This window comes from Branchiostoma belcheri, unplaced genomic scaffold (assembly GCF_001625305.1).
Source record: "Branchiostoma belcheri isolate BF01 breed outbred unplaced genomic scaffold, Haploidv18h27 scaffold10, whole genome shotgun sequence".
In the NCBI taxonomy this organism is placed as follows: Eukaryota; Metazoa; Chordata; class Leptocardii; order Amphioxiformes; family Branchiostomatidae; genus Branchiostoma; species Branchiostoma belcheri.
The window spans coordinates 3783343-3796301 of NW_017802380.1; the positions used below are offsets into that span (position 1 = coordinate 3783343).

The 12959-nt window shown below is 45.3% G+C and overlaps 1 protein-coding gene across 1 annotated transcript; it reads right to left on the reverse strand.

Annotated features, from left to right (window-relative positions):
- Window positions 1-1708: 1708 nt before the first annotated feature.
- Window positions 1709-11624, reverse strand: LOC109470896 (Krueppel-like factor 15). The gene is made up of 2 exons (XM_019769999.1): window positions 10182-11624; window positions 1709-4235 (listed from the first exon to the last, which is right to left on the reverse strand). The coding sequence occupies exons 1-2, from the start codon at window positions 11028-11030 to the stop codon at window positions 4011-4013; spliced, it is 1074 nt and encodes a 357-aa protein (XP_019625558.1). The 5' UTR covers window positions 11031-11624; the 3' UTR covers window positions 1709-4010.
- Window positions 11625-12959: the final 1335 nt, after the last annotated feature.

Genomic DNA, 12959 nt, shown 5'->3' on the forward strand with positions numbered 1-12959 from the left:
CCCGGCATGCCTGTCCTGATTGGCTAAATCCGAACTTGTTCCGCGCCATGAACTGATTATATCCACATTAGGTCCTACCCTGGACACACACATACCATTGCATAACTCCGCCGTCATGTTGAATAACCCACACCTGGAGCTCTGCCAAAATCCACACGAGTAAACGACTTTTCCACAACACAGAAATGCCAGGATTGTTAGGGTTGGGTGCCAAGAGAGTCCTACTCGTGTTGTCCGTAGCCCCTTTAGGTGTGTTGACTGTTCCGGTCGGCCCGATTTAACTTCGATAGTAGAGTCAACACCAAATGGCGAAACTGATCAATTTATCAAGGCGTGAGTGGGTAGAAACGTCCGTGAGTTTGCGGTAGCGCGCTCTGACAGAGAAAAAAGAAACACGAACCGTTGCTAAGTTTACCTGCTGTATCTTGTAGGTTAACGTTGATTATTGTGTACGATAATAAGTTATTTTAGGCCTTACAGTATTTGTTTTTCAAACCGTCCCGTATTGTTCCTATACATATCCGCGATTCAGCGTGTTTGTGTTTTTCTTTTTCTATCCGGCGCCATATATATAGGTTTGTTTTGGTTAAACCTCTATATACAAAGATACAAACAATTAACACCTGTACTTGTACCTACCCTTTTTTCGCATCTTCCATAGTTAATATGATAATTGCATAAATAAAGGACATTATATTATCCTTGCATAAATGCTTATATTGTGTGTAGTATAGGCTTTTCTAACCTAAAGCACATCAAGTCTTCAAGCAGATATTGGGAGGGAAAATTGTAGCAAGATTTCTCTAGAATGGGTGCTTCATATTCCAGCACACACGAGCCAATACATTAAACCATACTAATGCAAATAGGACCATGTGAGAGGGGAACGGGGCATTTTTCAAAACAACAGTTCCAGTGTTATAGTTAATTGCACGTACTTCAACTCGTGTATGATGTATGAGTTTATCATGGTTATATAATAATACCAGAACGTGACAGAGTCAACACCAGCGGCGAGACGGGGACATTTATCAACGCTGAAGTGGGCGAAGCGTTCCACAGACTCTCGGGACGTGTGGAAAACTGTGGCGTAGGTAAGAATTCGATTGGGGGGAGGGGGGGCACAAGGAGTATATGCAGGGATGTATACAAAGAGAGAGTTTATGTCACGACGTTTATTTAAGGTACCGTGGAGAGATTTTTGAAGAGAAAATATGACAGACATACATAGGCATGGCAGTAGCCAAGAAGATGTTGTCTGTCTCAGTGTTTAACACCAGAAATGTTTTGCACATATTTCACAACATGCCCTCTTTCATAAAAGGTGCTGATGTGTACGTATATTTTGTTCTTTTGCATTTCGCGGAGGTCTACGGAGGTCTACCGGCGCACGTATATGATTTTGTGACTGACAAGTCCACTTGAGCCCTATGACAGTTTAAAGTCGGTTGTTTTGATAAATTGGACGTGAATCCCGTACACTGAGCACTCAATGACAACAGAATTGTGAAGAGTGGAATAAAAATTCTTTCGTAAATATCTGATTCCTAGGTGCTGAACATTTGTTGTAAAAACGTGTAGAATTGTGTATGCTGATCTAATGTAGAATGTACAAAAATGCTTTATTCTCATAGTATTATATCCTTGTGACCCTGGCCTTGGCCTCTTATAAACAAAACCAGAACACAAACATCACCCGCACACGAACTTTCCAAAACACAAGGCTTTTTATTCCCCGCCTGTTGGCCCTACCAACCACTTTACAAATTTCTTTACAACGTCGGGATGTTGACACAAAAGTCTGGCATTAGAAGCTTGGAACGTTGCCCCGAGAGAGCGAGCGCGCACAGTAGCTAGGTAAACCTCCCCATTTCCCGCGCTTTTATCATCCTGACGCGGCTTATCAGACGACAGAAACGTGACGTACAGAACTATAACAACATCCGTCTGTGTAGCGACGACCTTGCGTAACACATGCGTCCGCTTCCAGCGTCTCTACACAATACAGACGGGTAAGATTAGAAGCCCGTGTATAAACAACACAGTCCCCTTGACCTCCGCTGTAGCTGCATGTGCCACTACCTGACCAAACTTGACCGAACTTCATAGTAATCTTGCCCCTTCCTACCCCCGCCATCTTGCTTCCATTTACGCTATGTTTTGACTTTACACATGTACACTGTGTGGGCTGCAGGGGCGGCCACTGAATCACCATGTTTGTTTTTAAAACGCGTCGACATGAAAATATTGTACTTGGGTTTAAAATTGTTTGTTCTGGGCCTCGCTGCGTCGTTTGGCAAGTTGTTAATGTCCCTCTGGTACAACTCAAATAAAATAGCTCGGTATTTGGGATCAGAAAAATTCACATTACCCCTCCCTTACAATGTAGCCTTTAAAAAGCTCCATTTCAACACTGTCCATTACTAATACGACCTTTTTCGGCCCCTCTTACATTTCTTGCTTATCAAACCACATCATTTTGATTAGGTAAACAATGTCTCATTTTGATATCAAAGGAGAACAAACGCTCCTTCGTGTTTGATAAACATTTGTTCCTTAAGGATGTACTAAACTATTTTGAACCATGTCACTCGTTTTAGCTGCCTCAGTTTTCGCAACCTGAAGTAAAGTATATAATCCTTTACAAAGAAAATAAAATGTATTGTGATTTAGTGGCCACCCCCTGTACCCTTGAATCATGCACTTATCCATGTAAATCCCAAATGGAGTGATGGGGTAGGGTACATCAGGCGACCCCTTACAGCCCCATTAAAGAACATTTGCTAGAGTCAAATTCTGACATAAACGCAGTACATATTGAGAGTTTGCTCTCACGTGACCATGACGTAGGTACTGGCCGCCATTTGGATGGCTACACCGAAAGTTCGTCAAGCGAATTTGAACATGTATCCATGGTCACAGTCACCTGCAAACATGTTTAACCAACCAACCAACCATGTGTAACCAACCAACATGGGGGCTATGGCGTCATGTGTAAACACACTCTTTGGGCTCTACATTGACAAGTGCATGGCTTTTTCTCTTAACACTGTATTTAACTGACCTATTGTTTTTGTCTGTTTTTTGTTTGTTTCTGCCTTATCATACTGTTAACCAACAAAATACGCCCTCTGTCCCTAGCTCTCTCAGACAACATTATTCTTGACAACATATTCTGCTCCAGTCTCCCTGTACATGTATACGTATTTCCCCTGACGTTGTTCTAAGCATAGCAATCATTTTGAACCAATGCATTTTGATCCCAATCATCGCATGTTTCGTATTTTTTTGGCGACGCCTCAGGGGCGAAGGCATTTTAGCACATGTACATATTTCTAAGTTCTCATTTCTTGTCAAGTATCACAAGTAATCAGCTTTGAGCAATAATGGCAGTAAAGCATGTATGTTATACATGTATGTAATACATGTAATGTGTGGTCCTCATGTCCCTTCAAATCGCACTCAAGATTGCGTCGTTGGTTGTAAACACGGTGACAAACGTCTCTGCGGAAGATGCACCACTTTGAGGGAATGGAATCAACCGCTCTCGCTAGGAATTGTAGGATTTGTCCTCGTCTGTCTTGTGGGAGAACCCATTCAAAGCAGGGGTGGCGGATGTCCTTCTAAGTTCAACAGTTCTTGAGTGACCTTGAGTGACCGTGCGCTGTAGACCACATGTCCTTGACCAAACGATCATACAGTTCCCTCCAGTCCGTAGCAACTAGTCAACTTAGCAATCCTGCAAAAATGGAAGGGACACCTGTCCTGGCTCCTAACTAAGTCTCTGCCTCGTCAACTTCCTTCAAGGAGTTCTCAATGGTCAAAAAAAGGTGGAAGACGCTGAGTTTCAGTCTCTTTGCTCTCTCCTTTAAGTTCACTCCTTAGGAATGGCATGATTGTCTTATAACAACGTAGTGCGCAGTTCTACATCTACATTCTAAATGTATACAGTCCCTCCATAGCCCCCATCAGTCTGTGCGCGGAGGACGTCACTTCCGTTTGACGTGACGTCATATCCGGTTGGTCCTGGCGAGGCGTTGGACGTGGACCTTGATGTGCTTGGAGAGGTGGTCTGAGCGGGAGAACCGCTTGTGGCACATGGTGCACTGGTAGGGCTTGACTCCGGAGTGGGAGCGCGTGTGCCGGGCCAGCTCGTCCGACCGGGAGAACCTCCACTGACACCCGGGCCACGTGCAGGCGAACGGCTTCTCACCGGTGTGACGCCGCAAATGAGCCTGGAGTGTAGAAAAGAAAAAGAAAAAGAAGAAAAAATTAGAAAAGCAACATTTCCAATGTTTACCTTTACATGGGGATGGTCTAGCATTCCTATATACGGTGACCAGCCCTTCGAGTCTGTCCTTGCTACATGATGTAACTCAACACCACAGGGTGTGTGCTACATCACCAGTTACCATGGTGACAGACGCCTGGTCAAGGTCATTGACCCTATATATGTGTTTGTAGAAAAGAAAAAGAAACAGAGCAAAAACACTATGTTTTTCTTCTGCGAAGGTAAACATACAAGAAAACAAAACAAGGGAGATTTCAGACTTCGGGGAATCGTTCTTGGTGTTTGTAAGTGTATTGATCTTGCCAGTGAAATACCCGGTTGAATTACATCATAGAAAGGATGATTACTCATGATTCTACGTCACTCACTCCGGTTTTGCACCATGATTTGTGCTTCATACCATGATTAAACAGTACACATCCTTGGCAACTTCATACCACATCCAACCACTCGGGTCACCACGCAGCCAATCGACTGAAACCCAATTGCAATCTCCGCCCACCCACTTCCAATTATTGCTACTGAGGACTAAATAAATGCCAACTCCCCATCAACGAGGTCAAACGAAGCGATGCGGGTTTTCTATATATAAAGTCCGTTATCAAGATAGCTTGCATGATAAAACATCACGTGTAGAGTAATATCCACATAACATGCCCTATGGCCGACGCACACAATAGTATCATGCCGTTTGATTGTCCAATTTGGACGCAAAAGGAAACACCGAGTTGTGTATCTAACCTCGTTTTTAAACCAAACCGTCCAACACGTGCTGATAGGTGACGTCACGCCGACATAGCTGATTGGTGGATATGACAGGCAGACAAACTGGGTTATCATGTCCGAGTGATTTAAACATTTAAACACGTCCTGCGGCGTGAGGAGACGGTTTGCATACTAATGAGCCGGGACGTTGCCCGGAGCTATTTGTAAATAGTTGTCTTGACGATACGGATGATTTGAACTGTTTTAAGGAAAATAATATTCTGTTTTCGTGTTGGTACTTGCGGTTGTGTATTTTGTGTGTGATATGGGAAAGGGAGGGAGGGGTAAATAATATAGGATAGGACGCAAGATCCTCTGGTCTCTAGATTTTAGAGCCAATAGATATTGTCAACTATCACTGCCAATTATATACTGTGTAATATTTTCAAACTGGCACTGACAGATTGCAAACAGAGATAGATGACATCGGGCGTGAGAAATGGACTCAAATGGAAGTTCCGCCTGACCAGCGGTGCGTTTGGTGCTACCAAAATAACTCCCACCGCATCCAAAAGCGTTTCACGCTACGTTTGACCCCTTTAACCACAACAAAACAAAAACAAACCCCACAATACGGAATGTCCACAAAGAAAAATATACGAAACAGTTATTTTCTAGCCATACACAAATAGAAGAATCCGAAAAGTTATCTAACAGAGAAAGTTTTACGGCCTTTTAAAGTTTAGCGTACCTCCCTTCGGCGTTTCCTGGCCAAAGAAAAAAAAACGTTGACCTGATTGACCACTTAGAACATTTCTGGGTCATCTCTTCTCTGTGTGGAGATTTACAGATGAAAGACCCAGGCTTTTACCTGCGATGGTCCCCTTAATCATACCTTAAGTCCCACCAAACAATTTAACCTCTTTAATCTAATTCTAGGCATTAGTGTATTAAGTGCTGGTGTGGGTAGTGCCTGTTTAGATGATGAGTACAAAAATGACTACTTTCTAAACGACTGAGGTACGGTATCAGCCTGGTGTACAACGTATCATTATAATGGGGTACGCTTGCGGGCAAGATCGGAGTGAAGATATGGATGAATAGTTTTTTTGGTGCGAATTTTTTCACGCTTCGCACCTTTCAAAAGAGACATGTATAATGTCTTTGTCGAACTATAATGCAACAAATTAACCCACGAAGAACTGCTTATTTCTCGAGCTGTGAAATTTGTGACGCAAACAATCTGTGATATCCGAACAAACAAACAAACAAGCAAACAAACAAGGAAGTCCAGGAAGACTATGGGACACCACTTAAGTGGCAAGCAGAAGGCAAACAAAGTCTGTTATCATTTGGAGGACCCCAAATTGCACTTATGACGTTAATGGTCTATGACCCAAACCCCTTTGTAGTTTACACTGACGCGTGCACAGTGTGAAGTGGTCGGTTCAGTACTGTTTACTGCTTAGTGTTGCAGAAAACTATCACAGATTATTGAAAGGTGAGCTCACCTTGCCCCTGAGGCCGCAGGCTATTTTTTTACATCTCAACGCGTAAAGCAACAAGTGGATTAACAACATATCATAGCCATGTTTAACACAACGTCCATAAACTCAGTATATGGGGCTATATCGTTGATATTGTATCCTGGGTGCCAGATTGTTGCCAGGACAGTTCCTCGGCTCCAGGGCCAACATGCCCCCAAGGAAATACTACCACAGACACTGCTGACTATGAAAAGGCTGTCTGTGGTAAAATTTCCTTGGGGGCATGTTGGCCCTGGAGCCGAGGAACTAGCCCTGGCAACAGTCTAGCATTCAGACTATTAATAGATTTTTTCTCACAAATGTTACAAGAAATTGAAAATTTCAGACTTCCAGGAAATCTTCGGCTTTTCAGAATCCCCCATGTCGCCCATATTCCTGATGCATCACAGCTAGATTCTCTGGGACCTTCATCATCATATTGCACCTGTCTTGATAAACAGATACACAAACGCACAGCTCAGCAACTCAAAACAATACTTTCGTACACGGAAGTAAAAAAAATGCAAATTTTACCCTTTCCTGCCCCATGTCAATTATTGATAGACATCGTTCATTTCCCGTTACTCTTGGCAAAGTTGAAGCCCGAACTGCTAAAACATTTTAGATAGAAGCCAGTTTCAACCCGAGTGTCACACTGTTACTAAGATACCACACCGTTTCTCATCGGGTCGGACCATCTTGTGTTTGCTTTCTTAGTTTAGCGTAACGCTACATGAAGACGATGGGCTGCCACTCTCTTTACGGACAATTTAAATGCCACAATTCAGCTCAGCGGGTGTTTAGTTAACTAGTTGGAGGTTGACAGAACTTCAGAAGTGAGGAAAGATAAAGAAAGGATACTGAAACTGAAGGATACCGCTACTACGCTACGTGACAGAATCTGTCCTAGAGCAAGGCACATGTGACTGACGACGTTCAAGCGTCAGACAGTCTTCAGAGAGGCGATGGAAATTCTCTAGTGGATCAAAATCGTACGGTGATCGTAATACTATCGTAAGGCCCAGTCAAATTGGCCGTACGACGAATATCGTCTTACGACGAAAGTGACTGGGCCTAAAATCATGTGTACGACACATGTGAGCGACAGGGGCCGTGCAGCTCAGTCCTTGGACTTTCACCGCCCGTCACATGTTGTGCTCGGCAGCACCGGGACTCGAACCCTGACCCTTCCCTTCCGTTCCTGACACGGAGCGACTTCTTCTCTCCTCGCACAGATTTGTTTTCCTCACCCCGACACTGACCTCTCCTTGTCCGAGGGTTCAGTGACAGGAAACTCAATGTCATTTCTCAGAAACGGAAAACACGGCCTAAACCGAGTCTTTTCCTGTTGTCCTTCCCAAAAGAAGCACAGTCACGCGACCTCGAAATTTGCCCTATTGGACTGTGAGTGTGTTTGCCCGAGTTATACATTTTAAATTCCATATTTGGGTTCGACTAAGTCATTTTAAAAGTGGAACAATGATTCATGCAACAGCCAAAAGTTTTCTTTAGATGAAATAGTGTACGTTTTAAAAGTTGTTCCATTGTACAGTGTGCATACATGTAGTAATATTGTCAGCATGGCTGCAATACCCAAGATAGGCATCGTATTTGCATATTCGTCAAAAATGTCGTTATCACAATCAAAAACTGTGTTAGTCCTTGCGTAATTTTTCTTTCTTTGTAGATAACAGTTAATAAACATTTTACGCCTTCGTAGTCGAGTTAAACGGGCCATTAAAAGCTACTCACGTAAATCCAGGTGTTAACCCGTCAACTATCAACTTCTCCTTAATTCACCTTCCTTCAAAGACGAGTTGTTTATCAAGCTCGCCTTATCAGCATTGACTTTGATCGTGACATGTTTTCTCTTCTAGTTAAGATATACTCCAAGTTGCTATCCTTGATAATTCTGAAGCTGTTAATGTTTTATCCAGAGGTTGTGTTTGTGTGCAAATCATGCCAATCAACTACATACGGTAATGATTTGACAGCCAATTTAGACAGTTGAGGGGGGGGGGTCTCTCCAGTTTATATGCGTTGCGATGCTAGTATACTAAATTACGTAATGGTCCATCCTCCTAATTTGTTTAGAGATTAGATTCGGATTACCTATGAAAAGCTTGTCGACACAGAGATCTTTGGATTACATTGTTATGGTTTTGGTGGTTTTAAGTTCAGAGTAAACAAACACTGACGCATGTACGGCCAAACATCCCTGTTCTTTCTTTAGTTGCGTAGAAAGTTAGCCTGGGTGCCAGACTGTTTCCATGGCTTACACAGGCCAGTTCTTCGGCTCCAAGGCCAACATGCTCCCAATGAAATTTTACGACAATCCCCATCAGTTAGACCCTGGCTAACTCTGGTCCAAGAGTGCTATGGGTCTGACATCCAGGCTAGCAGAGAGCCGGATGCCCACTTCGATCTAACTCCCAACATTTGGGGAGCTCTCTCTCTCTCCCTCTCTCTAACATTGCTAAACCTTTCACACGGGGAGGATTTCTGGCAATGATTTTAGCCAACCGCACAGACAAACAGAAGGAACCACGCTCTACTGAATCCAAATTGTCAACTTGAAAAAGTTCACGCGGAAACACCACCAACCGTGGCGAACTTGTACCACTCCGCGGAACTTATGAAAAGAAAACAACAGTCAGGTTTGTTTGTGTATTTTGCGTCTGTCCGAAAGTCAATTCTTGATTTCAGAGGAGATAAAAATCCATATTACGGATCGTTGAACAGGTTAATGGTATGCGTACGCATGTTGTGATTCTTATCTCGGTGATAACCAAACCCCTCCCCCCGCGATCAGTAATGGGCTGTCCCTTACTTGGCTTAACTCCGGGTAAAGCATAACAGGTGGGAGACACTCGAGTGTCATCTTGGTTGGTTGTTTTAGGTGTGAGAAACTAAGAAAATGGTCAACCCCCCGAATCAGCTAAGGTTAGTTCTGCATGAAGGATGAATACACACGAAAGTACTGGTTGGGAACTGTTGTTTTTCCCCCGGATGTATAGTTTGTTTCTTTACCTGTGCTAAAGAAGTTTTCGTCTTTTTCTGTCAGGGATTTAACAGCACATGTTTTCAGTCAGGGATGTGACGCAAAGCCACCCTGGTTTTACCTAGAAAGTGGCATCACGGAATTTCCTCTCTTCTTGGTACTGTACATGTTGTTTCCTTGGTTGATTGGCAAGTGCCATGACAGGGGAAGCAAAACGACAACATCCGCAAACCGAGCTACCACCACAGCCCGCCCCCGCGCACATGTGGCCGGATCCCCGGGGTATTCTGGGAGATAATGCTACATTGTACGGGTCTATGTGAGTTCAATCGGGTTTAAAAAACCCGAGGCGCAAGTTGACGGTATTTTAAATATCCCCCGTATGGACAATAGAACGCCGCGAGGTATGGATACAGGTCAACTTGGTGTCAAAAAAACAACTCTACTAACCTAGCACTTGTACAGGAATTCGGAAATGTACAGCCGATATTAAAATAAAATTGAAAATACACCACGACTTTTTATGAAATCACCCTTTGACCCAACACTACAGGTAGCGTGTTGAGGTATGTGGGGCGATGGTAAATAATAAATCATGAAATGTCTTTACATGCAGTTACAATGTACTTAAAAATGAAAAAAAAAAGACAACACCAACCTTAAGATGAGAACTTTTAGTGTAGGTCTTGGAACATCCCGCGTAGCTGCACTTGTGAATCCGGAGGTCGTTGTTGTCGAGGTCGGGCGAGATGTCCGGGTGTTGCGCCCGCAGACCGCCGACCCTAGCTACCTGAGCCGCCGCCTGGTGCGGGACGGGCTCCCGCTTGGGCTGGACGGCGGCGGGCTTCGGGGAGATCGGCACGGGAACTTTCACGGACTTGATCAGGACCGCGGGGGGCTTGTTGGGCTTTAGGGGGAGCGTCAGGACTTGTTTCGTGACGTCTACGGTTTTGACCACGGGTTTGGGCGAGACGTGTCGGGGCTGCTGCGCGGCTGTGGTCGACAGATCCACCGGCATTGCGGGAAGATTGACGTCTGGATGGACTGACAGTAGCTGGGGCGGAGCGGGCTCGGCGAAGTACTGCTCCGCAACGAACTGCGGGTTAGTGTTGACAATACCGACTTTCTCGTCAGTCGGGGCGAAATAATCGTCCTTTAAAAACAGATCTACGAGATCTTTGGGTATACCGTCCGCCGCCACGTGTGCTTGGTGGTCGATGGCTTCGGTCTGTGACCGGTACTCGGCTGCCATGTCGTCCCACGAGAGCTCGGCGTGCGCCCGGTCCATCGCGTCCGCCAGGCCCTGCGAAAACAAGTAGTCGAGAAACACGTCGCCGTCCTCGGAGCTCGGGCTGAGGTCCGACCCGCTGCCGGGCGGGCTGCCCCGGTCTGACGACACCGAGGAAGTCGAGCTCGAGCTGTCGCTAACGTCCTCGAAGGAGTTGAGCCGCTGTAGAGTCCATTGCTCGCGTTCTAAACTGGAGTTGGTGCGCAGATAGTCCACCATGTTTGCCTGCAGTGCCCTTCGCAGTCTCCTTGGCGGTAGCGCGTACCGGGGGTGAACCGGAGCTGGCGGGGGGAGCGCAGCCGGGCGTCGCGCGTTCTGATCCACCTGGTATGAGTTATGCGGTCCGCTCGGGAACACGGAGCGCCAGGCGTCGGGTCTGGGCTCGGGACAGGTGCCAAAGTAAAGTTTGTAGCCCCGTCGGTTGTACGTGTTGCTGAGGGTCTAGCTAGCTGCCACGGCGATAGAGTGAGTGAGTGGTGGTTGTGGTTTGCACACGGCCGTTTCTGGGCTGTCAGAACATAGTCCAACACTCTCGCGCAGCTACAACCAACCTGAAGAACCTGTTCCCACGTGGTGCCCCGCCGCCATTGGTCGAGCCATGTGTAACTTGCACAGTTTGCGATAACTTGAGCAAACCCCAGCCTTCACTGGCGTGCCACAGAAAAACTTACAAACCACCGTCCCCTATTTGCCAAGTTCACTCTGCGCGTCACCACAGCCCGGTATTAATCATTGCACGCCGCGCATTATCCATTAACTCCAGTCAACACGCCGTAATTTAATGTTGATGAAGTGCTATATGCCTTGTTTTGTGCAACCTGTTAACCATGCATGGCAAGCCCCACAAGAACCGTGCGTAATGACAGCGTGTTTACATCGTAAAGGGGATTTTTTGGCAACGCTACACACCGTGGCTAGCTTGGGCGCTGAATGTGTGCCAACTTACACTGTGTGCGAGGTTGGCTGTTGTCACTACAATCATGCTTTATGCAGAACCATGCTGAGGCACGGCTCTGGATAGTCTCTGCTGTATCCAGAACCGTGCTTTATCCAGAACCATACTGAGACACGTCTCTGGATAGTCTCCGTATGCTGAGGCACGGTTCTGGATAGTTTGTGCTGTATTCTGAACCGTGCTTTATTCATGCTGAGTCATATATTTTGGATAGTCCACCACGCATATCCAGAACCGTGCTTTATCCAGAACTGAGGCATGGTTCTGGATAGTCCACACATATCCAGAACGAACCGTACCTGGGGCAAATCTACGTTCTTGAATGCACCGAGACTATCCAGAGCAGTGCCTATAGTTCTATGCCTGAATGTGTTGAGGTTAGGATCAGGCACAGTTCTGGATAGTCTCCTTGTATCCTCAAACGGAGATTTGCCCCAGGCACGGTTCTGGATACGCGTCGACTATCCAGAACCGTACGTGACTGATCCTAACCTTAAAACATCCAGGCATAGAACTAGATAGGCACGTGCACGTTTCTGGATACGATACTAGCTTGGCTCTCTCTACCATCCGGATAAAACTCACTATAAATTTTGATAACGCCACGGGAAATACGAAATTCAAAGTACAGTCCGGAAACAAACCCACTCAGGATCTAGGACAGGATAAGGCGACAGGAAATAGGAAACTTGAGGTTTGAAGTTACGTCAGTCCGGACGGATCAAACCCACTCAAGACGACGTTATCCGTTCTTTATTGCTGGCCTAACTCCCAAATGACTGTTTAATTGGGGGAATTGCACAATAGAATTTGAAGAGGGAAGACCACTTCAGTTTTTGTTAGTTGTGCATTGTAAAACACCACGACTGAGTACAGACAATATGGATACTGATACTCAATAATTGTTAATTGCAAACTCTCGCCCGAGGGCTGTAAGATATCATAAGATATCACACGATCGCAAACTTTGTATTCTCCTGATTGTCATGCATGTATGTCATAAAATTTTCCACCTGACTTATTGCTGAAAAACTGTCTTATTAGACTCTTGTCGGTGTTTGGTTCTGTCACAGGTTGCTTGAAAACTATACTGGTGACATCACAACCGTATGGCGACCCATGACGAACGTGACCGCGCTATAACGCAAAAAAACTTAAACGTCCCTTTATTGTGCTGTTTTATCCTAGAATAG